The 22440-nt window shown below is 38.9% G+C and overlaps 1 protein-coding gene across 1 annotated transcript in view; it reads right to left on the reverse strand.

Moving 5' to 3' along the window:
* Positions 1–2033: 2033 nt before the first annotated feature.
* The window catches only part of VAPA (VAMP associated protein A), a 40802-nt gene continuing 20395 nt past the window's right edge, over positions 2034–22440 (reverse strand). The window contains exons 3-6 of the mRNA XM_055126322.1: positions 20892–20995; positions 20476–20556; positions 7506–7679; positions 2034–2809 (exon numbers count right to left, since the gene is read on the reverse strand). Of these exons, the coding sequence (XP_054982297.1) occupies positions 2651–2809; positions 7506–7679; positions 20476–20556; positions 20892–20995 (518 nt within the window). The 3' untranslated portion in view covers positions 2034–2650. The remainder of the gene's footprint in view (positions 2810–7505; positions 7680–20475; positions 20557–20891; positions 20996–22440) is intronic.

A 22440-nucleotide genomic window follows, 5' to 3' on the forward strand; every position in this document is an offset into this window, starting at 1 on the left:
ATATACCACACACTCAGAATACGATTCTTAAATTTGTTTCTTGTAAATACAAGAATGGGTAAAGTAGGTACATTACTTATAGAGAATGATGGTAGTGCATTTCGCATCACAAATGAACTTAATTAAGGCCTTAGTTATTGGATTGTGATTTCAGTATTAGCAATATTCTATTTCCCTCATGCTTACAAACAGAAGTAAGCAGGCAAAGCAAAACTTTCTAAACATATAAGGAATGAAGACAATTTAATCTATATATTATCAGCCAAAATACAACTGGCTTTGAAAGTAACCATTGATAGTAAAATAATCTGATCACATTTCATACAGCAAGTAAAAAGAATAGAAATTAAGTCTCCTATACATATACAATCAGAGTATCCTGATCCGTCAGCAGCTAAGAAGCCCGTGTATACTTTATTTTGCAGATGTTACCCAGACTACAATCCATCTCAAAATCAGTGCATAGTGAATGCTGTAAAATGCCTGTCCAAAAATACATTGCATTTCATAATGTTTACTTATGGGGGTTGGGGCAGTGAATTCTAAACACTGAAACCAAACATGTACATGAGACTATTCAACAGTGCCTGTAATACCTTCGTAGCACAGGACACTTCACATACACCTAATAGCATCTTCTGTTCCTTTATTTCAGTGATTCAAATTAAGGTTAAAAAATTTTTTTCTACAAAATTACCAGAAAAAGAGTGAACTAGAATCAGGAACAAGATTTATAGTTCCAGTTCTGTTTCTACCTGTGAGACTCGGGGAAAGTTCTCTCAACTCTAATAAAGGCCTTAGATTCCTCAACTCTAAAGCCAGGGGAATGAAAATGAATTCTAATATTCCCATAAAACGGGATTTTGATAAATTTTCGAAAACTTGAAAATTTTTAAAGAATGGTTATGAAAGTCAAGCTTGATACTTTTCACCAATATTGATTACACACAACTTTAGCCAAGGAATTACTGATTATGCATTTATGGGACAAATGCAAGACTTTGTTAAGCATGCTTTTCCATTTATCAGAAAGGGATGGAAATTTTACAATGACTATAGTGTACAATAATGGAAACATCATCCCAGACGCATGCTAATAATGGACAGGTGTTACTTGTGCTTGTTTTTGATAACTTTCAGACACAAGCAAGAGGTTCTGAAAAATATAACAGAGAGCACAATGACAATCTGACAAATTCAAAACATTTGAAATGGAAGCACAACGAAAATTTTCTTTTTATAATGCACACACAGACCTGGCCTAACATACTTCACTGCACCACATCTAGTCTCATAGACCAAATTCCCCTTCAGATACAGACAACTAGTTTCAGAAATAAAAACTCGTCTGTATTAGACTGTACTGAGAAGAAAACCACAATGTATTTTCTCTGGGTCCAAATTTTCTATGCTAGTGCAAATGAAGTAAAGACATAAGACTAAGTGCAGGAAAGTAGTAGAGCTTATAATGCTTATTTAAACTCAAAATGCATTTCACATAATTAAGAGATTTGCAAAGAGTAAAGTCATTTTTCACAAAGAAAATTCCCAATGGTAACACCAAATCGTGGAAATTTACTTTGAGGGACAAAATGAGGTTAATAAACTTCTATTTTAATATTATGTAGTGCTATATAATGAAATTATCAATAGGCTTATTAAAAAGCACTTGACTAAACCAGGGAGAATTTATCTTCCTTCAAAAGCTAGTATAAGAACCTGTTAAGAATGTGGGAAGTTAAACATGTAAAAGTCACAAGACATACACATAAAATGACTAAAATTACTTCACTTTTATTCTTGTGGCATTTGTTCAGATTACCTTGAAAGCACACTTACTATGATCTTCCAAAACACCCAAAAATTGCTTGAAATTTTATCAATTCCTTTTAATAAGAGAATGAAAATTTTCAACTAAAAAGACTACAATATCTGAAGGGCTGCACTGGAAGTAAAACTGTGCATTAGAAGTTGCAAATCCCCATTCCATTCCTAGTTTCCCGTCTAATGACAAGACAGACACAAACAAGCTATTGAGCGAGAATCTGTTAACAGTTTTATTTTCTTTCATGTTAAATACCATGGGACAGGATTGTAAGGATGAAAAACTCAGTCGACAACTGCCTCACAAGGGGTAAGAAAAATTCTGCCATGATATTAGCAAAGGTAAAGGAGAAAATTTACACTTGTAAGAGGCACCATTTCCCCCACAGACTACCTCTTGGCATTTCCTGAATGAGTGGGATTAGCAATCTAAATAAATCATATATCAAGAGGTAACAGCAACAGATAAAATTTAAAGGGATTATTAAAATAACATTTACAAGACTCTGAACAATTCTTGAACTCTTATTAAAACCACAAAGAACAATTCTTTATTTATGAATTTCATAAAGGACTGAATGTGCAACTGACATCTGCTAGTGATGATGTGATAATATACAATTTTTGTCCAGTAGCCGAACAGTTTGTTTTTATTGTTTTGTCTAACCGTAAGAGATCATTAAAGGCAAAGCCTATATGACGCTGTACACACACACAAAAAAAAAATGGTCACGGTGGGCCATACTACCAATGAAATGGTAGGTAAACAAATCTTTTCTGGTCAAGAGGGAAAAAAAGAAAGAAATAGCACTCAGCATGCTTCACTCTACAAGATGAATTTCCCTAGAAAGAATCCAATGAAAATGGCTGCAATCACAACAAGGAGGGAAGGAAGAGGACTGCTGACATTATCTCTGAAGGACGCAGCTGAGGTTGATCCAGGTTTATCCGAATGCGCTACCTTTCTGAGCCGTAAGCCTTCATCCTAGGAAAAAGGTAGAAAATTAAGATTTTTAAAACAAATAAGCATGTGAGACTACCAAACACAGGACAGGGACAAGAGAGCAGAAGAAACTTTCTAGGGTGAGAGAAACTACCCACAGCTGGATTCTAGTGATAGCTGCCTAACCCTAAACATTTACTCACAGTCACAATTTTTTTGGTATGCTCAATTTTATGTTGCTGGAATGTGAATCATACCTTAGTCTAAACACTTTTTTTTTTTCAATTTTTTATTAGTGAAAGACCACGAGGTACAGTTACAGACTTACACACTTTCATGCCTGCATTTCAGTCATACAATGATCAAGTACCCATCCCTCCACCAGTGCCCATTCTCCACCACCACTGGTCCCAGCTTCCCTCACACCACCCCCACCCTGTCTCAGTGGCAGGGCATTCCCTTTTGCTCTTTCTCTCTCCTTTTGGGTGTTGTGATGTTGCAATAGGGTAATTGGCCATCATGTACAGCCCTCATCACCCATCCCGAGAGGGCCCTCCTAGCACCCTTTACTTGCTGGTCCTTTCTCTATCGAGCTGCCACTGATTTTTAAAACTGGTACTGAGAAATCTATTTATAGAAAACTGAGAGGAAAATATACGGCTGTTATTTCCAAAGCAGGCAAAAACATGCTAATGAAATTAACATTTTCATATTTATTTCCAAGACTGGCTACTGTAACCTTGTTTTTAAAATAGTTTTATTTTTTAGAAATTCAGGAAAGAGACAGGGGGAAAGAGATGGGGAAAGGGAGAAGGAGAGGGGGAAAGAGATGGGGAAAGGGAGATAGATATGTTCAAGAGAGGCTTTTCCGAAGGGTTTGAAAAAGTTCACGATAAATTTGTTACTAGTTATACCTGTCCTACCCCAACAGCTAGACTTCCAGAATCAAACCTGTATGGTTTTATTCTTTTTGGATGAGGGCACAGGCACCAAAGAGGTAGAGAAAAGATTTTTACTAAAGAAGGAAACAGAACTGTGTAAGAACTGTGAGAAAGAGGCTATTGGGAAGAAATACAAGTAACTAACTGCTTTGATAATGCTCACAGTAAAATAGAAGGGCTCTGTGTTAAAAGAACCAGTATCAAATCTGCATTGCAAGGTAAAAACAGTATCCAATTCATTTTTAAACTATTTTTACTGATTGAGATTCTGTGGGTGGGTGCTCAGTGCTTAGGGGGGCCACATGCAGTGCCAGGTAGGTCCAAGGCCAGCAGTGTCCAGGGCAAGCACCTTACCTGCTGCGTTATCTCTCCAGCCTCCAACAGAATGTTTTCTAACACATGGTCCTTTTAGCACCATTAGTCATTACGAGTAGGAATCAATTTCAGTTGTTCTCTTGTTCAATCTGCCTACTTTCCAGCACCACCCCACACCTACTGCCATTCTTAAGAGTTTGGAGTTGCCACTTCCTTCTCTGACAAGGAACAGTGATTTTTTTTTTCTAATTGCAAAACCACTGGAGTTATTTCTACTCTTTCATCAAACAATGAATAACTATGAAAGTCATCCATAGTCGATCAAGCTGAACTACTTTCCTTCAAATTCCAAGTATACATGTAGATGTGGTGCAGAAAGATTCTCCCCATTACTCCAGTAAAGGTGCTGAAGCAAGGTACCCCTAGAGAGGGTACTATCAGCATGAGGAGATAATCAGGAAAGATTAGTGTAACGCCAATCAATTCAAGATACAACGCCTTTCACCCCACAGTCTCTGTGGGGTGTCTGTGCCCCTGGTGGAGCTCAGGCCTCTGCAGCACAGCTCCTGCAGGGGAGGGGCTGGAAATGTGTCCTCCATGAGCAAGGCCCTGGGTTCAGTCCCCAACACCACCAAATATGGAAAGCAAGAGCAGTCACTCTATACACTTAAGAGCGAGATTGATCATGTGCAGATTGGGTCCCATAATATGCCTTTTTCATATATATACATCTTTGTATCATTTCTTTTCATACAAAGTCAACCTGGTGTTGATCCCTGGCCCAAGATATGCTCCTCTGGGCCCCTACAAGTGTGATTCCTGAGCACCACTGAGTACGACAAACACACACACAAGAGAGAGAGAAATTCAAATGAATGACCACTACATATACACTATGAAGACAAAGATCAACACACATAATTCTTGCCTGCAAGGGGACAAGTGGATAAAGACACCCAACAAATACAGCAGTAAGACATAGGAGTTATAATAAAAATCCAAAGGAGGTAACATTTCAAAACAATTTCTTTTAGGAAGACATGGTAAGGAGAAACCCAGAGGAGGCTACACTGAGTAGATGACAGGAAGAGATCCCAGGACAAGTGTGGGTACGGAATCCATGTGCATACTAGCATGCTCAAGGACAGGATTTCTTGGCTAAGAGGGAAATGCTTAAGTTTAAGAAAAGGAAAGTGCTAAAACAAATGGCTCTTTAGGTAACTATTCACTGGTGTCCACTATAAATGAAAGCTTCAAATATAAATCATGTTTTCAATTTTCTAGTGGTACATTCTGTCACTATATCACTGTCATCCCGTTGCTCATCAGTTTGCTCAAGCGGGCACTAGTAATGTCTCCACTGGAGACCTGTTGTTACAGTTTTTGGCATATTGAATACACCACGGGTAGCTTGCCAGGCTCTGCTGTGCAGGCGACATACTCTCGGTAGCTTGCCAGGTTCTCTGAGAGGGGCGAGGAATCGAACCTGGGTCTGGCCGCATGCAAGGCGAACATCCTACCCACTGTGCTATCACTCCAGCCCCAGTGGTACATTAAAGGTACAAAAAAAGCCTTTCCACTGCTGCACAAGCACGATCCCGGAGGTCAACTGAACTACTTTGAACACGAGCAGCTCACAGAAATGCCTCCAGACTGTGAACTGAGCCACTGCCCCATGCGGCGCCAGCGGGGAAGGGTTTCTCTTTCTCCAGGCTTTTCCATCTTATGAGCTCCACAAAAGGGAAGTAAAAGCTTACAGTGATGCAATTTCTGGCAGAATTTTCCCTGGACTTCATACAGAAATCCAGTATCTCTTAACCTAAGAGATAATATCTCTTAACTGTCAGCAATGTGAAATAGTTCCCTTTAGGCAGGTCTGACTTTGGGAGGAAACTCCAAACAATAATAGTGAGTTTTTTGTTGAAATATTGAAGGTAATCAACGTAGCAACCATTTCTCTAGACTGAACTAAGCCATAGCCCCACACCGGCCGAGGAGAGGAAACATCCATCTTTCTCGGTTCTTTTCCCTTTTCGGGGAGAAACGCAGCGTGGTGTCCACCATATTATGAGGTCTATTAAGCAGGTACAAATTTGGTGGCATGGGAAGGAGAAAAAAAATTAAAAATTATGTACTTGGAACAGCAGGACGCTTGGGCAGTCTTGGGCCGGGGCCAATACCAGAGCACGCTCCGTCGAGATTCGACCCGAGTGGCCACACTTTTGTGCGCCCGCTTTGCTGGTGATCGACCAGGATCCAGAGGCCAATTAGACTACTTTTGGTTCCAGAAACTGCTTGCAGCCATGTCTTTAGACTGTGAACTAAGCCATAGCCCCACGCCAGCCGAGGACTGCAAATATCCTTCTTTCTCGTTTTTCCCTTGTCGGGCGGTGTGGCATCAGCCATATTATGAGGACTATTAAGCAGGCACGAACTTGGTGGCGTGGGAAGGAGGAAAAAAAAAAGTTATGTACTTGGAACAGCAGGACTTCGTAACTCTTCATTCTCAGCAATGGAAAACTAATTATCAAATGCTTCCTTGGCAGTAGGGCTGTCTTTTTGGGGGGAAACTCCAACAACAATAGTGAGTTTTGTGTTGAAATATGGAATGTAATCAAAGTAAAGAGAAATTTATCAGTTATGCAGGTGGGGGTGAGGGGTGGGGGTGGGAGGTATATTGGGGTTTTTGGTGGTGGAATATGGGCACTGATGAAGGGATGGGTGTTTGAGTATTGTATAACTGAGACATAAACCTGAGAACTTTGTAACTTTCCACATGGTGATTCAATAAAATAAATTTTTAAAAAAAGGTAAAAAAAAAAAATCTAGTAAAACCCAGTGACTTTGATTCCATCTAAAAGAATCCTCCAATACCAACAATACAAAGAGGTGCTTTACTTTAAGGAATCAGCAGAGTCATCTCAATCCAGGTTTCTCCACTATGCCGAGTGAGCTCTTGTGACTTGCACTTCTTAAATTTCTACTGGTAACCCTTTTCAGCCCAGAAAGCACGGTGACCCCAGGTTCACAGATACAGATCACACCCTTACTGACAGCAAATCACAACTTTATTTTACTAATCTCTCTTTGCCCCCCCTAACTTCGACGTGACCCTGCCTGAGGTGGTCTCAACCCCTCTGGCAACAGTTCTGCTCTAGAGGAGATGCTGTTTAGACGCTGTTTAGGGGTTCCCAGGACTACAGCACCGATTGGGAAAGAAGGCACGAGAGGAAGCCAGTCGTACCAGGACAGATAACAGGGTCATCTGCTAGGAAAGAAACGTGGGCAGTTAAAAACCATCATACTACTTCAAAGAGAAACTGGGAGTGATGAGCAAAGACCAGGAAATAATCAAAATGGGAAAAGAAGATCAAGAATTGATCCAGAATAAATTTTAAACAGATAAAATGGCCTAGTACTATTCACAATCCCAAGGCCTTCACTTTAGTCAGTCACATATTTTAACCAATAAAAAGACTCACTCTCAGATGTCGATTTTCTTCTGATAGCTTCATCATTTCTCCCTGAAGTCTTTTACACTCTTCCATGAGTTTCCTTGTTTCAGTATCGTTGAGTGAAACACTATGCGGTTTTGGCATGGGTCCATCCTGCTTAGATGCATTCAGTGGAACAGCTTTGCTAGGCTCCATATCATTCTGTAGCACAAAGATATCAGCAATTTAATAGATCCCATCTCCTAACTTTTAAAGTTCACATCCTGCTTTTCAAAAAATTATCTAAATGAAAAGATTTGAAAACTTCCAATTTCACTAGGATTTTTTTTAAAATACGAATTTATAGTAATCCGTCAACAATTTTAGGACTAAGTCAGTAAATGTCATCAGTAAGAAGTCAAAATAAGCAACCCACTCCCTCTACTCCCATAACCCATTTGCACTTACCTTGAGACTAAAGCACTTTTATCAGTGTATCTCTGATGTCCTTTCCTATAATACTTCAAAGGCTGAGAGGGCAAGAATCAGTTCTTTATGCATTTACCCCCTAACTCAGCACTTTAGTCAACAGTAGTTACTCAGTGACAATATGCTGAAAAGACTGATGCCAACCAAACTCCAAATACTGAAGGTCACTTTCAGAGCTCTGATTCTGCAATTCAAATGAGGTTTTTCGAGGCAGAGGATGTTACATGAATTGACCCAAGAAATCAGGAAACTTTCTGAAGAATAACATTTGAAAGAAAACCTAACTTCCATTAATGAGGGTGAAGTGGGGGGACCAGGAGAACATAAAGGGGAAGTAATGAACGAAAATCTATTCACAAAAAAGGAGAGGGAAGACAAAAGTTCATAAACTCAAACATAAATGATTCTTTCATCATTAAAACTAGTGGCTTTGATCCTAGTGATTCCGTATGAGAATCACTGCAGTACTTTGCTTTAAAGCTACGATACTCGAAATTCTTACTCAACATCAAATATAAACTAGTGACAAAAGCATCAAGATAAGCAGGGACGCACCTAAGTATTCCTGAACCTGTGATTTAAAATGACTCAATACCTTTGATCCTAGCATCATTTATAGTATCACTCACCATAGTGATACTTATAGCACTATGCCCCATGCCACTACACCATCCCCAGGAATTACTCCCTGGCAGTGTTCAGGAGACCATATGGGATGTTGGGAATCAAACTGGGTCGGCCGCATGCAAGGCAAATGCCCTACCCGCTGTGCTATCGCTCCAGCCCCAATGTCATAATACTTTTAAACCCCATAAATATTAAGCATTTCTCAGGAATGAGCCAATCAATGTTATAGAACAAGTTATGGAGAATGCTTATTTTATATACTTAAGCCTCCTTACAAAACAGTCACAACATACGTAGCTGATGGGAAAAAACTAAATACTTATATATTTAAAGTGTAAGCATATGTAACCTAACTGTGTTGGGGATTTAAATGGGGAGAGGGGAAGCGCCACTCAGGTAATGGCAAGCTGAAAGCCTGAGGAGCTGTGACTGTGAACTGACTCCTTCAGGAGGGCGTTAGTGAGGCCTGGCTCCAAGAACACTCCACGTTCCTTCAGATGGCCCAGAAAGAGAAGGCTGGCTGTTCTGAGAACCACGAAACAAGCAAACTAAAGGGATTCAACAGGCTGTGACTCAGGAAACTGAAGAATAGTAACTTTCATTAACACAATACTGCAACATGAAAGATAAAAGCCATGATACAATTAACATAAAAACATTTTCCCTTTGTAATATTTAATCTCCTATCCATTAATTCATTTTAGCTTTATACACCTTTTAATACAGAATTCTTCTTAACCCTTCATAATTTCAACTCCACTAGTCTCAATTATTCCTACTGGAAATCAGTAAGAGTGAGCTAGGGATTGGAAATAGAAAAGGAAACAGTATTTCCAGTGCAGGCTTAGAAATATCAAAGGAGCTAACTAACAGAGCTGTGGGGCCGCTCACTTTGCGGGGGGGCTGGCAGACACGGTTGGCACGGAGGGTCTCCACCATGCTCAGGAGGCCCCAGAAGCCACTGTTACATTCAGCCTTGCTGTACTGGACAGAAAGGGCAATGGGGCCTGATTTGGTGCTACTAGGGTGGGTAGTGCACACGTAGCAGTGCTCAGAAGATCAAACTGGGGGACCTGCAGATCCTCTGAGCTACCTCCCCAGCAGCAGGGCTGCTCACTTCTAAGGGACGCAAGCAAATAAAGGGAGTCAAAAGGCTAAGGCCACGCCTGTATCATCAAATCTGGTGTTAAAAGACAAGATAGGAATAACAAAATTACAAAATCTAATTTCATTTTTAAACAGCCAATTCTCTAGGATCAGCAATACAATGAAAATTTAAAAACCAAAAAGTAACAGGCATTTAAATAAAAGGTTATATTATTCGAGGCATAGTACATGTATTTCCTGCAAAGCCAAGTACTATTACTCTTTTCAAATCATGAGGGGGGGGGGTCCTTATATTTCCAGTAAGCAAGAAATGGTGAATAAAAATAAAAAAATCAGTATGCCACTGATGAGCCTTCACTAAGTGAACACTGAGTAGGCACTGAGTGTGTGTGCACACATGCAGACACACACAAACACGCACGCACACGCACACTACATTCATCTATAACCTAAGGCCCTTAGAAGTTCAATCACAAATTCTCCTATTCTAGGCCACTGTAATAACAAAGAGGAGTTAGTTTTATTTGATAGTTTTGATAATGCATTATTTTCACTTCACTTTAAATAAAAATATATGTATACATAAATACTTGCCTGGAGAATCATCTATGACAGCTCTGAACTTTACTCCTACTATGCCTGCGGGCCTAGTCAAATATACTTCCAATTACTTTCTGAAGATATGTTCCCAAAGTCTCAGTGACAGGAATAATTAAGAGTCAACCCTCAGGGGCTGGAGCGATAGCACAGCGGGTAGGGCGCTTGCCTTGCACGCGGCCGACCCGGGTTTGATTCCCAGTATCCCATATGGTCCCCTGAACACCGCCAGGAGTAATTCCTGAGTAATGAGGTAGGAGTAACCCCTGTGCATTGCCAGGTGTGACCCAAAAAGGGGAAAAAAAAAAAGAGTCAACCTCATAGTAATGTTCATAGTTGTATTTAACCTGCTTATACCGAACTTTAAAGGGTTGAATTTTTGTTATTCCAAACAGAAATTTGTGAGCATGATTAAGTGATCTGTGGTTCTAGTATTATTTTAAACATTTTCTGTTCAACTTAAAACCCTTATGACCCAGATAACTACAGTAATGTAACTAGTAACACTAGCAGACTCCTTATCTCTTAGCTCCCTGAAACAAACCTTCTGCTTCTCCTGTTTGAACACACTGAGTCCCCTGGGATCATTCTTCAAGATAAAACTGGAAGGTGTGGCAAGTGTGTTGCAGATGCTCACTGAAGTAACAGCTGGAACAGTCCCTGGTGAAGTTAGGCCCTGAGGTAGCATGGGAAACACATTCTCAGATATGCACCAAACTCGGACTTCTCCTGCATGGTACTGGTAATGACTAATACAGAAATCATCAGACTCTACATCATCCGTATTTTACTAACAGATGTGTAATGAATATGAAATATTCATAACAGCTGTGCCCAAGTAAAAGTGCAAGTTTCTAAACTAGTTTTTCATATTTCCTAAAAAAATTATCATCAGCTTGCATTAGTTCACTAAATAAACTACTAAATTTATGCTAGTCCCATAATTAATATCTTCTTTGTTGTTCATGATATTTGTTACTAATTGGTACTCATTAATATGTGAAAAAACACGCACTTTCTATTTTCTTACCTTTTTTACACTCATTCTAAACAATTTTTACATTAAATTACTATTTCTTCTTCAAAGTTCAAAAAACACAATGGTCTCTAATATTCTGTACTTGACACCCCCAATCTCCCCCCACTCTGAACACATACAACCTTCCCAGAACCAATACTAAAAGACATCCGGGGTTATTCAGCGCTCAGATGTCTTTCCTGGCAGTGCCCGACATGCAGTGCTAAAGACAGAACCCAGGGCCTCCATGTGTAAAGCATGTACTCCAGTCCTTCACATTATAATTTCCCTGGCCCAACATATGACCTTCTAGCATACTATCTCCACAGATCTTCTCAAATTCCTTCAACATGAATAAAAATGTTATCATGGAAGGTAGAACAGACTACAGATTAACACACTGATATTGAGGTGACTGCAAATAATTTAGAGGCAAATAATTTAGAGAATTCCACCTTAATAACACAACTTTCGCAATCTGCTGTCACAACAAAAAAATATGCATTTAACTCCATAAAACTTCCGTGACTGCCTTCAGTCTTCATTAAGGAAAATATATCCTAGAATACATTCATTGAATGTTAAGAGAGGCATAGCAAGTAAAATGCAACACATTATTAAAATTTTGGGGAATGCCAAGTAGTCAGAGATCTCAAAAGAAAACTTTTAAGCAAGTACAAAGAATTGAATGTAGATAGATAATAAAACATCATAAAACTATAGTCAATCCTGGAAAAAATAATCAGTAATTGGACGCCACATTTTATAATGTAGAGCTAATAATAATGAAAGAGAAAGAGCTAACATCTCAAAGAACATTAACTGGTATGGTCAAGGCCATGGTACCATCTGCCTCCAGCTATTAACATTCCAGCAAAAGGAATGAATGGCTCCAAGATCCCAACTCAAATGAAGATTCTTTGGGACATTTACTACAATATTTCCCAAAACAGACCTGTTCCCTTCAACTAAAGTGGTGACTACTTCCAGTCTGCTCGAGGACAGTAGTAATGTCTGTTGTCCAGAAATAATTATTACTAATACCACCTTTTATTCTAAACTACAAGTTTCCTGGATTTCTAGGTCATCCAATCTATGATCCAAATGAGAATTATTTTCAACAAATGAGAATCATTTCCAAAAGACCACCCTCTAATGACAGGTCAAACAAAATTGTTTGGTGAACAAAATCATGGCTTCTTTAAACTGAACACCAGCACCCGGACTCAACCACTCCATTTCCAAAGCCGGCACCTTTCTCACCCTATAGAATGACCATAAAATCTTAATTTATTTGCTTGTTACATACTAAGTACCAAGGTATCAGGTGTTGATATAGTCATGTTTTTTTTTCTGAGGACTGGCTCTTTTGGAGGCTGGGGGGAGGGGGCGGGCGGAGGTCACACACAGTAAAACTAACGAGCTATTCCTGGCCCTGTACTCGAGACCCCTAACAATGTCAGGGATCTACACAGGGTGGGTGCACTGCAAGGTAAGCACCTAAATCTCTATACTGACTCTCCAGACAAGGATCAACTCCGTAAGGGACCATTAATGGAATACAAGGCATTGCTCTGAATCCTAAATAAGGCTGAATACAAAGCACAAATTGGGCCCCAGATGTAGCTCAGAACTGAGAGAGAGCACTTGCCTGCATCAACCCTGGTGCATTCATGTGTGCACAAACACTTATACAGGCCTTCCAAGAAAAATGGGCATTAAACCTGAAGCTGTTAGAAGCAATTCAGCTGAAAAATATGAGGAATAAAATTAGAAGGGCTGGGGTGTGTCTAAGTTTCTCTCCTCGACATGTCATGATCCCCTAGCAACACTGAACTGACCCCTGACAGCAAGTCAGCAAGCACACCTGGTACTGAACTCAAAGCAAACAAAAAATTAAACTAAACTTTGTTTAAATTAGCAGTTTTTAAATAAAGGATCAAACAATGCCAAGGAATTCACTATGTAACTATTCTAACTATAAATGAAAATATCTTATTTGTAATCTATGCTTTTAAAACTACACACTGGGGTTGGAGATACCACTCAGAAAATCCTTTCACAAAAAGGCCCCAAGATCTAGCCCCTTAGAACCAGCGTGTGGCCCAGGTAGTTCCTAGGTTGTTGGGAAAGACCCCCCTCAATTTAATAATGTAATTCTCGGAAGACTGCTAATAAGGGAGTGCTAGGGATCTTCATCATAATGAATTCAAGCCAGGATTCAGTTTTACATTTTTTCAATATATACAAGCAAATTAACAAACTGCCTAGTCATACCACTTTAATGCTCTAATTTCCTGGCATAGTAAGTCTCATACTAAAATAAAAACAAAGAGAAAAGTAATTTAAAATTCCATTTATGTATATTTTACAATTTTATGTGTGGATGCTGGGGGGAAAACATCAAAGATACAATAGTTTTCATATTTGTTTTTACTCTGGGCCACACCCAGTCATGCTCCACGCTTACCCTTGACTCTACGCTCAGGGATCACTCCTAGCAGAGCTTGAGAAGACCCCATGGGGTACCAGGGATTGATCCCAGCTCAGCCACAAGCAAGAAAGCACCTGACCTCTGTACAAGATTGCTCTGGCAAAATAGTACAGCTTTCAAAAGCATTTTTCTCAACCCTACTAGGTAATACTGAATTAGAAATGGCAAAATATAATTATCAACAGAGCCTTATTGTATGAATGACATACTGTAAAATAGGTATTCTTGCATATGTAAGATGTGATACTGGGGAACTGCAGAACAGGGAGAAACTCCCATCTTTGTCTTTTAGCAGTCTATAATGATCTCAATGTAAGTATATTTGTGAAAGTATTTGTATTTTTGGATTTTGTCTTTCAAAAAAAAAGTTCTTAGAATTATGGGGAGAGAAACTGGTTTTTGTTGTACGTGCAACAAACCGGTAATTTCCCTATTCTCATTTGCCTTTCATTCAGTTTCTAATAAAATACAAAACATTATTTTTGTGACTTTATTGAAAATTAGAAAATGAAAAGGCAGTTCTACTGCCACAGAGTTAGCTCAAAGGGCTTGTGCATGGGCAGTGGCCAGGGACCCATGTCTGGCAACACACAATTCCCTGAGCTTCACTGTCACCAGAACAACCCCCAAGCACTGTTACAGAAGTAGCCAGGCCTGGCATTGCCAGTTGTAACCTCAAAAACAAAACAGAGGGGTTCTCTATGTGTATACATACACAAACACAAACACACACATACCAAGGTTTCATTTTTTGTTACAACTGAAAAAGCAAAGCATGTATTTTGTACCATAATAAAAATATCCAGGTACTTTGGAGTTCTACATTTTCTATAAAAGTGTAAGATGCAACATAAAACTGATGCATGGATGAAAGAAAGTCACACTAATAACTACTAAGATGGTACTGGGTTTCTGCCAAGCTGCCCTCAATTTAAATTTTCACAAAAACTGTCAAATTTGCAGGTTAGTAATGCCAAAAGAATAAGTCTAAGTAGTACTAGTCAGTATTTCCAGAACTGTGTTTTACAGAACACTAGTCTAAGAAAATTTATTACATTACTTTAAGAGTTACTGTGTAAAACATTTTCCTTTATCATGGCCTATATATGCCAATATGCATCATGCTTATTCACTGAGAAACAGTATTACTTTTATGATTGTTCCAAGTCCATTTGACCACAGAAGCCCTTCAACCCCAGTACACTTCTGGAAAGTCTTATTTAAAGCAGCTTCTGGGGTGGGGGGAAGGAGAGGGACAACACAGAATACTCCCAGGCAGTGCAGAGGGCCCAAAGCCCTTTCTCAAGGATACTCTAACCACCTGTGTGAACTAGACAAGGAGAATATAGTGCTTCACGGTTTCCCAGGAACAAATCCAGCAGTGTCAAGGAGATGGGGAGATCCTCAAGGTAATGGGGATCAAACAAGAAGATTTCCACATGCAAACTAGCCTTTGAGTCACTTTCTGGAAACTTTATCTCTCAATTTAACATGATTATTAATCAAATCCAGTTCTACCTAGGTTATGTGATTTTTTTGTGTGATATATTTTGATATATATCACACAAATAAATATGTGTGATAAATACTCATTGATGTCCAAAACTTGAAATTTGAGTTCAAACAACTAAGTGCATCAATCAGAGACAATAGCACAGCCAAGCTCCCTGCTGTTCTCCATGAGTCCATCTGCTGTAAACCCAGGTATGCGGGACTTGTGACCGAAATCTCCAGGCTCACAGGGCGTTGGGAATGGTCGTTGGGAAATCACCCAAAAGGATTACTGGACAGTTTTTACATGTAGTTGCATGGTTCCCCCAGGGGCAGCAGTAACAAGCTGTAAGCACAGTGCCAAGAATGAATTCCCACCCTCAGCCCACACTAGGTATGACACCCAACCTAAATAAAGCAACCAAAATATGACACCCAACCTAGTTAGCTATGTAAGTCCCTGGAACAGAAACAGTACTTTACCTAGCTCAGAGTGACCATCCATTCTTTTAAGGAAATTTTGCGTTTGTATATATTTTTATCTTCAAGCCCATCATAAAATGCAACCATCACCACAAGAAACAAGAGTATTTGCCATTCTATTATGTGCTGCTGCCATGATTTTAGAATTAAAATTTTATCTTCTGAAGTACCTTCAAATAACAGCCAAGATCTATTCTAATATTAGCTTACAGAATAATTTCACAGAAATTCTAACAAAGCTGAAAATCACTGTTTTACCCCAATGAACAAATTATGCTCCTTAATACCAACTACCACTGAAATGTTCACTTGTTTCTTGAAATGGTGATTCCAAGTCCGGGCCAAAAAAAAAAAACAAAAATTGCCATTATTAGCACTGTAGCACTGTCCACCCGTTATTCATCGATTTGCTTGAGCGGGTACCACAACAAATTGTGAGACTTCTTGTTACAGTTTTTGGCATATCAAATACGTCACAGGTAGCTTGCCAGGCTTTGCCGTGCTGGCGAGATACTCTCAGTAACTTGCCAGGCTCTCGGAGAGGGACGGAGGAATCGAACCCAGGTTGGCCTTGTGCAAGGCAAACACCCTACCCGCTGTGCTATCACTACTGCTCAATATTACATATCAAGAAAATTAACTGACCTCTACTAAGGTCAGTTAATAGATTTAGATTTAGAACACAAGAACCAACCTGAAAAGGCCTACCGGCTAATATGAATACCTAAAGTATCTAGAAGGAATTGAAACACATTTGTTTAGGTCTGTGCATTCATTAACAAAATGGAAGAGAGAGGGAGAACAGCTGCATGTCACACCTGAGAGACCTGTGACCAAATCGGTTTTTAAACCTATGACAAGATCCAAGCATCTATCCTGTCTATAAACTTTAACATGCAAGATGGTAAGTTTTTCCCTACACTTTATAACTAATGTAAAAAAGTAGGAGTCACGGAGGACTTAAAACTGTTATTTTCTAAATTTCAACCTTATGGACATCCTGAGCTGTTGGTTAGTTCTACCTATGCATTATAGGCAGCTGAACAACAAGCCTGACCGCTGCCCTGTTAGCTGAAGAACCAGAAAGATTTCAAGATGTCACTACACACACACACACACACACGCGCGCGAGCGCGCCGAGATACACTCTGCACTCTGTTGACCCATGGCCTCCCTGAATAAAGAAATCATCGCCTACCTCCAAACAGGACAGTGGGGAAAGTGTCTGCCATGCCTGGGCCAACCTGGACTTGATTCCTGGCACCATATATGGTCTCTGCCAAGCATGCCAAGACTAAACCCTGAGCACAGCTGGGTGTGGTCCAAAACTCAAAACAAACCCAACAATCTTGCCTCTTCTCCAACAAAGATAAACCTAGATTTAATATAGCCTCTAAAAGACAATAATAATAAATCTCAAAGACAGAGAAACGTAAAATACACATCTATACAGTAAAGAAGATTTTAAGACAAACCCGATTTCCTTAATAAATAATTTCTAAGAGAAAAACAAATATTAAAGATTTAGAAAGTATCTCTTCGATAAACAGGACAGAAACCTATTTTGGTCTCAAACCAAAATAAAAAAAAAATCTAGTAACATTTGTTAATATACTTGAGAATTGGCTACTAAGAATACCAGCTGCCTGGTACACACACACACACATACACACACACACACACACACCCCAAGCTTTAGCTTTTAAAGGCTTAATAATAATAGTCATTGGACTTTTTCTCCATTTCAAAAAAGGAAATGAACTACATAATTAGTAATTGTTAAAACACATCACAACTGTTTAGAGGGGACCCAGGATGTAGCTCAGCGGTACTTGCTTTACATATGTGAGCCCCTGGAGTTGACGCCCAGTACTAACTTTTGGGGGAACCATACAAATGGCTCAAAAGCCTGGGGCACACGCTTGGCATTCAGGCGCTCAGGGCTTGATCGCTGGCACTGCATAATCCCATCATCAAGCACCACAGAACAACCCTCAAGCACACAGCAAGGAGCAGTCCTGAGCACCACCACCAGGTTTAGGAAATAAACAGTAAATGAAGGAAAAGAAGCCTGATCACTAATAATATTATCACAAATCTAAAAATTTTAATTGGTGAAAATACATTCTGTGGCTGATTCAGTCAGGTTCAGAATATTCTCTGGAGTGCTAGGGCCTCAATAAGCAAGATGTGGTTCTACTGGAGTCATACTCCTATTCCGTCTCTGCAGCACTTTAAATTAAATTCAAAGAAGGCGAGGGAGATGGCTCACTGAGTACATATTCTGTATTAGGGAAGCCCTGGCACCTCGTGGGCTGCTGAACACCACCAAGAGCTACCTCAACGAATGACCCCTGAGTACCTACCGCACCCAGAGTAGCCCCCAAGGACTGCAGGTGTGGTCCAAAAGCCAAATATAAAAACAAAGTTATTCAACAGATCTAAATTCCTAATATCTGGTTCAAAAAAGCTTACAAAACCCAAGTGGTGTTGCTCATCTTCATAATTAAGAAATCTGAGTGAGATCCAGAACCACTTTCTTGAATTACTCTTAGCTGGACATATATGTAGGTAAATCTGACTAGGCCGTCACAGTCATATAATTTGGGTCAACCTCAGGCTGTTTCCAAAGTAGTGAGAGGTGCTCTTAATCAGCAGTATCAAATACGTGGGTTAGAGCATTTTTCTAATAAAATCTCAAACTCTGCCACAGAACAAAAGCCCGTTAAAAAAATCAGGTCTGTTTATTAAATGGCTGTGAAAAAAACAGCATTAACACTCAAAAGTAAGAAAATATCCAAATGTACTTTTAGAGTGAATCATTCCTTATTCACACTAAATTCTGGAATGAATCCAAAGAAAATGAAAACATTTTATCAAGGAGATATCTGTTATCCCCACATTGAAAGCACAGTCTACAACAGTCAAGACATAATTTAAATGGAAAATACTGAGATATGTAATAGAATATAATAGAATATTACTCAATATGGACAAACTGTAAAGGTTTTATACTAAGGAAAATACGTGAGACATAGACACTGCCTGACTCACTTTTCTAAGGAGGAGGAAAAAAAGAGTAAGATCAGATTTCTGGCTGCAAAAGGCAGGAGTTGGGAGCAGAAATTCCCAGTTATAAAATAGCTAATTATTAAAATTAAAAGCATATTTGATAACTACAAATTATGGCATATCTACCCAAAAAAAAAAAATAAGAACGTAAATGGGGCTGGAGTGATAGCAGAGCGGGTAGGGCGTTTGCCTTGAACGCGGCGAACCCGGGTTCAAATCCCAGCATCCCATATGGTCCCTTGAGCACCGCCAGGGGTAATTCCTGAGTGCATGAGCCAGGAATGACCCCTGTGCATCACCAGGTGTGACCCCCAAAAAAGAAAAAAAAATATGGCACATCTGAAGGTGTTAAAGACACTAAAAGTTACCATAAGACAAAATATTCTTCTTTTGTTGTACATCTTTAGAATGGATGTTAACTTATTGTGATCATCAGATCAAAATAAAGTGAGTCAACATTTTCTTCATTCTAGCAACGGCTATATCATCTCTCAGCTTTTTGGCAGTCTAGACAAAGAGACTCCAAGTGGAAAGCAGAAATAAGCCACAGAAAATTCCAAATAAAGACACCTATATTTTTTTATGGTAAATATAGCCCAAAAACTTTAAGACATTAAAATATAATAATATATAATACACAATTTGGTCAACATCTAAGTGGGATAAGATAGATTTTCATTTTAATTTATCCTGAGTGAACAACTGACCACATTTATTTTTTAGTCGGCAAGGTTACTTTTCTTTTTTTTCCTTTTTTTGGCTTTTTGGGTGACAACAGCGATGCTCAGGGGTTAGTCCTGGCTCTGCACTCAGGAATCACTTCTGGCAGTGCTCAGGGGACCATATGGCATGCCAGGGACCAAACCTGGGTCAGCCGTGTGCAAGGTTATTTTTCAATAAAGGCTAGATCAAGAAATTTATGACAGATTGTGACAAATAATCTAATGCAGCCATATGTTGAGATAAAAAAAAATAGCCTATTAACCTATTCAGAAGTCAGATTTAAATTTGCATTTCAGAATGGAAAAAAAGAAAAATGACCAAAATCCATTGAGTCAATTTCTCAAAGACACATGTCCCTTAGTCCATTCCCCAAATTATGCCTGCCTCCTACTAATCAAAAAGCAACATGAAAATTACTTCGTTACTAATGAATAAAATCAGGCAAAATTTTAATCCAAATCAAGAGACGAAGCAAAATATCTTTTGTTTTTTGTGCTGCCAGGGATTGAACCTACATTTCACACATGAGAGTCATGAACTTTACCAGTCACAGTCCCAATCCTGTAAAATAAATCTCCTTATCCCTAGACTACTCTTACTAGTGGCTAAAAAAGCAGTTTCTGTGGCTACTTGATTGTCTTTATATACTTATGTCTTGTTCTGAAAAGAAACGAAGGTGATTTAAGTGGCAGAAACTTGGTAGAGTCAAATTCTCCATCATAGTGCTTGAATCAAACTTTTTCCCTTCAATGAACAAAATGTTAAAAAATTTTAAAGCATGCTGTTAAAAATTGAATAGAAGTTTTAAAAAGTAATATGAAACATCACTCTACAAATGCCATTATTAGAAATAGAATTAATCTCTCATAGTAACTGGGAGCTGTAAGTTTCCAATTTTCTTAAACTTTCCTACTTACCAATTTATCGTTTTCACTGGGCAGTTCAAAAACACATCTCAATTTAGAATCCATTAATTCATCAGGTTTTGCCTCTTTCCACTAAAACAAACAAAACCCAAACATGAGACACAAGAAGCATGACCCTGGAAACAGGTTATCTCAGTGGACAGGTTATCACAGTCGCTGCACTCAGATCAGTGGGAGATACAGGCACAATCAGCCAGCCATAACAGAAACGTGGAATATTGAAAATTCATATAATTTTCCTTTCAGTAGCAGTAGATCTAAATCATTTCTGAAGTAACACTTTTCAAGATCCTTTAAGATCTGTAATGAACACTTATTTTTAAATTTTAATAATTAGGTTTCTCAAACAAGAACTAAACAGCTTAAACCACATTCCTCAAAATATACTCTGTTCAACTTTTACTTACCACAGCTTCCATATCTGTAATGTTTGGTGGAGCAAAAATTGTCTGTACCATAAACTTGTGTTTACTCTTTTCATTGGGATCATAGTCAAAAGGTTGAAGCATTACTGAGTAAGAAAAAAAAAAAGATTACATTGTCTTCTGTGTTTGTATGCTCTTATTCCTATTACCTATTCACTAATTTGCAAAATAAAGCAAGCCAGGAAGGGTTTAAGAAACAAAATATTGGAGAATTTACATCAAGGATCCAGTATCAACTTTATGGTTTTCCATTTTTTTTCCCTTCTTGTTTTCTGACTTTCTGATCTATCGTTAACTCCTAATAACGCAGAAAATAAACAAAGGCAATTTACAAAATGAGACTATGGTTGTCCCCTTAAGTCTTGAGGACATCTTCAAAACTTGTCAAACATTAGCTATTATAATGGCCTATGAGCTTGGATGATACTGTCTTTTCAAACTGTTATATAAAATGTTTCTGTAATCATTGTAGATAAACCCAGTTATAATAAAATTGTAAAATGATATTGAGTTAGTATTATAACAGCTCTTAAAATCAGTTAACAAGAATTTAAAGAAGAAAAGCTAAGCAACAGAGTTTCAATAGACATTTAACTTTGACATTAAACTCCAGCTTTTCTAAGAGTTTGAGTTGCCATTTATTTGGGAAGTTTACTAATGAGAGCTGACTTCAAGGATCTGAGTGCACGCTTTACATGCAGAAGACCTAGCCCTGGTTGCCCCCTCTAGCCGCCCCCTCAACCCCAAAGCACAGAAGCAGGAATAGTCTCTCTGTGCCACCAGGTGTGGTCCCAAAACAACCTCTTCAAGAAGAGAACAGTTTATCAATTTTTTAAAACTGATTCCAACAAAGTATACTAAGAAATCAGTCTCACAATTTCCAAAATTCTTCTAACACTCTTATAGTTATATTCAATTTTTTCTAACATTTATGATTTTCAATAGCCTGTAAAAAAATTTTTTGGGTATTTTTGGGGGGAGGGGTCACACCGGCGATGCACAGGGGTTACTCCTGGCTCATGCACTCAGGAACTACTCCTGGCGGTGCTTGGGGGACCATATGGGATGCTGGGAATCGAACCTGGGTCGGCCACGTGCAAGGCAGATGCCCTACCCGCTGTGCTATCACTCCAGCCCCTAGCTTGTAAAGATTTTTAAAAGGGTTGCAACAAGTGATAAGTCATGTTAAATTACACAAATCTTAAGAAGTTTTAAGAAATAAACTGGCAATTACAGAAAATATATGTAATAGAAATAATTTCCCTAATATTAGTATTATTCCTAAAATCTCTAAAATATACAGACACACTTAAGCATAAATACTTTCTTTTTTTTGTTTGCTTTTTGGGTCACACCTGGAAATGTTCAGCAGATATTCCTGGCTCTGCACTCAGGAGTTACTACTGGTGGGGGGAGAGGGCGTGCACATACGTGATACCAGGAATCTAACCCAGGTTTGGCAGCATGCACGGTAAATAACCTTCCTGCTGTACTATCACTCTGGCCCCACCCATAAACACTTTCAAAAAGA

Source organism: Sorex araneus, chromosome 2, assembly GCF_027595985.1.
Source record: "Sorex araneus isolate mSorAra2 chromosome 2, mSorAra2.pri, whole genome shotgun sequence".
NCBI lineage: Eukaryota > Metazoa > Chordata > Mammalia > Eulipotyphla > Soricidae > Sorex > Sorex araneus.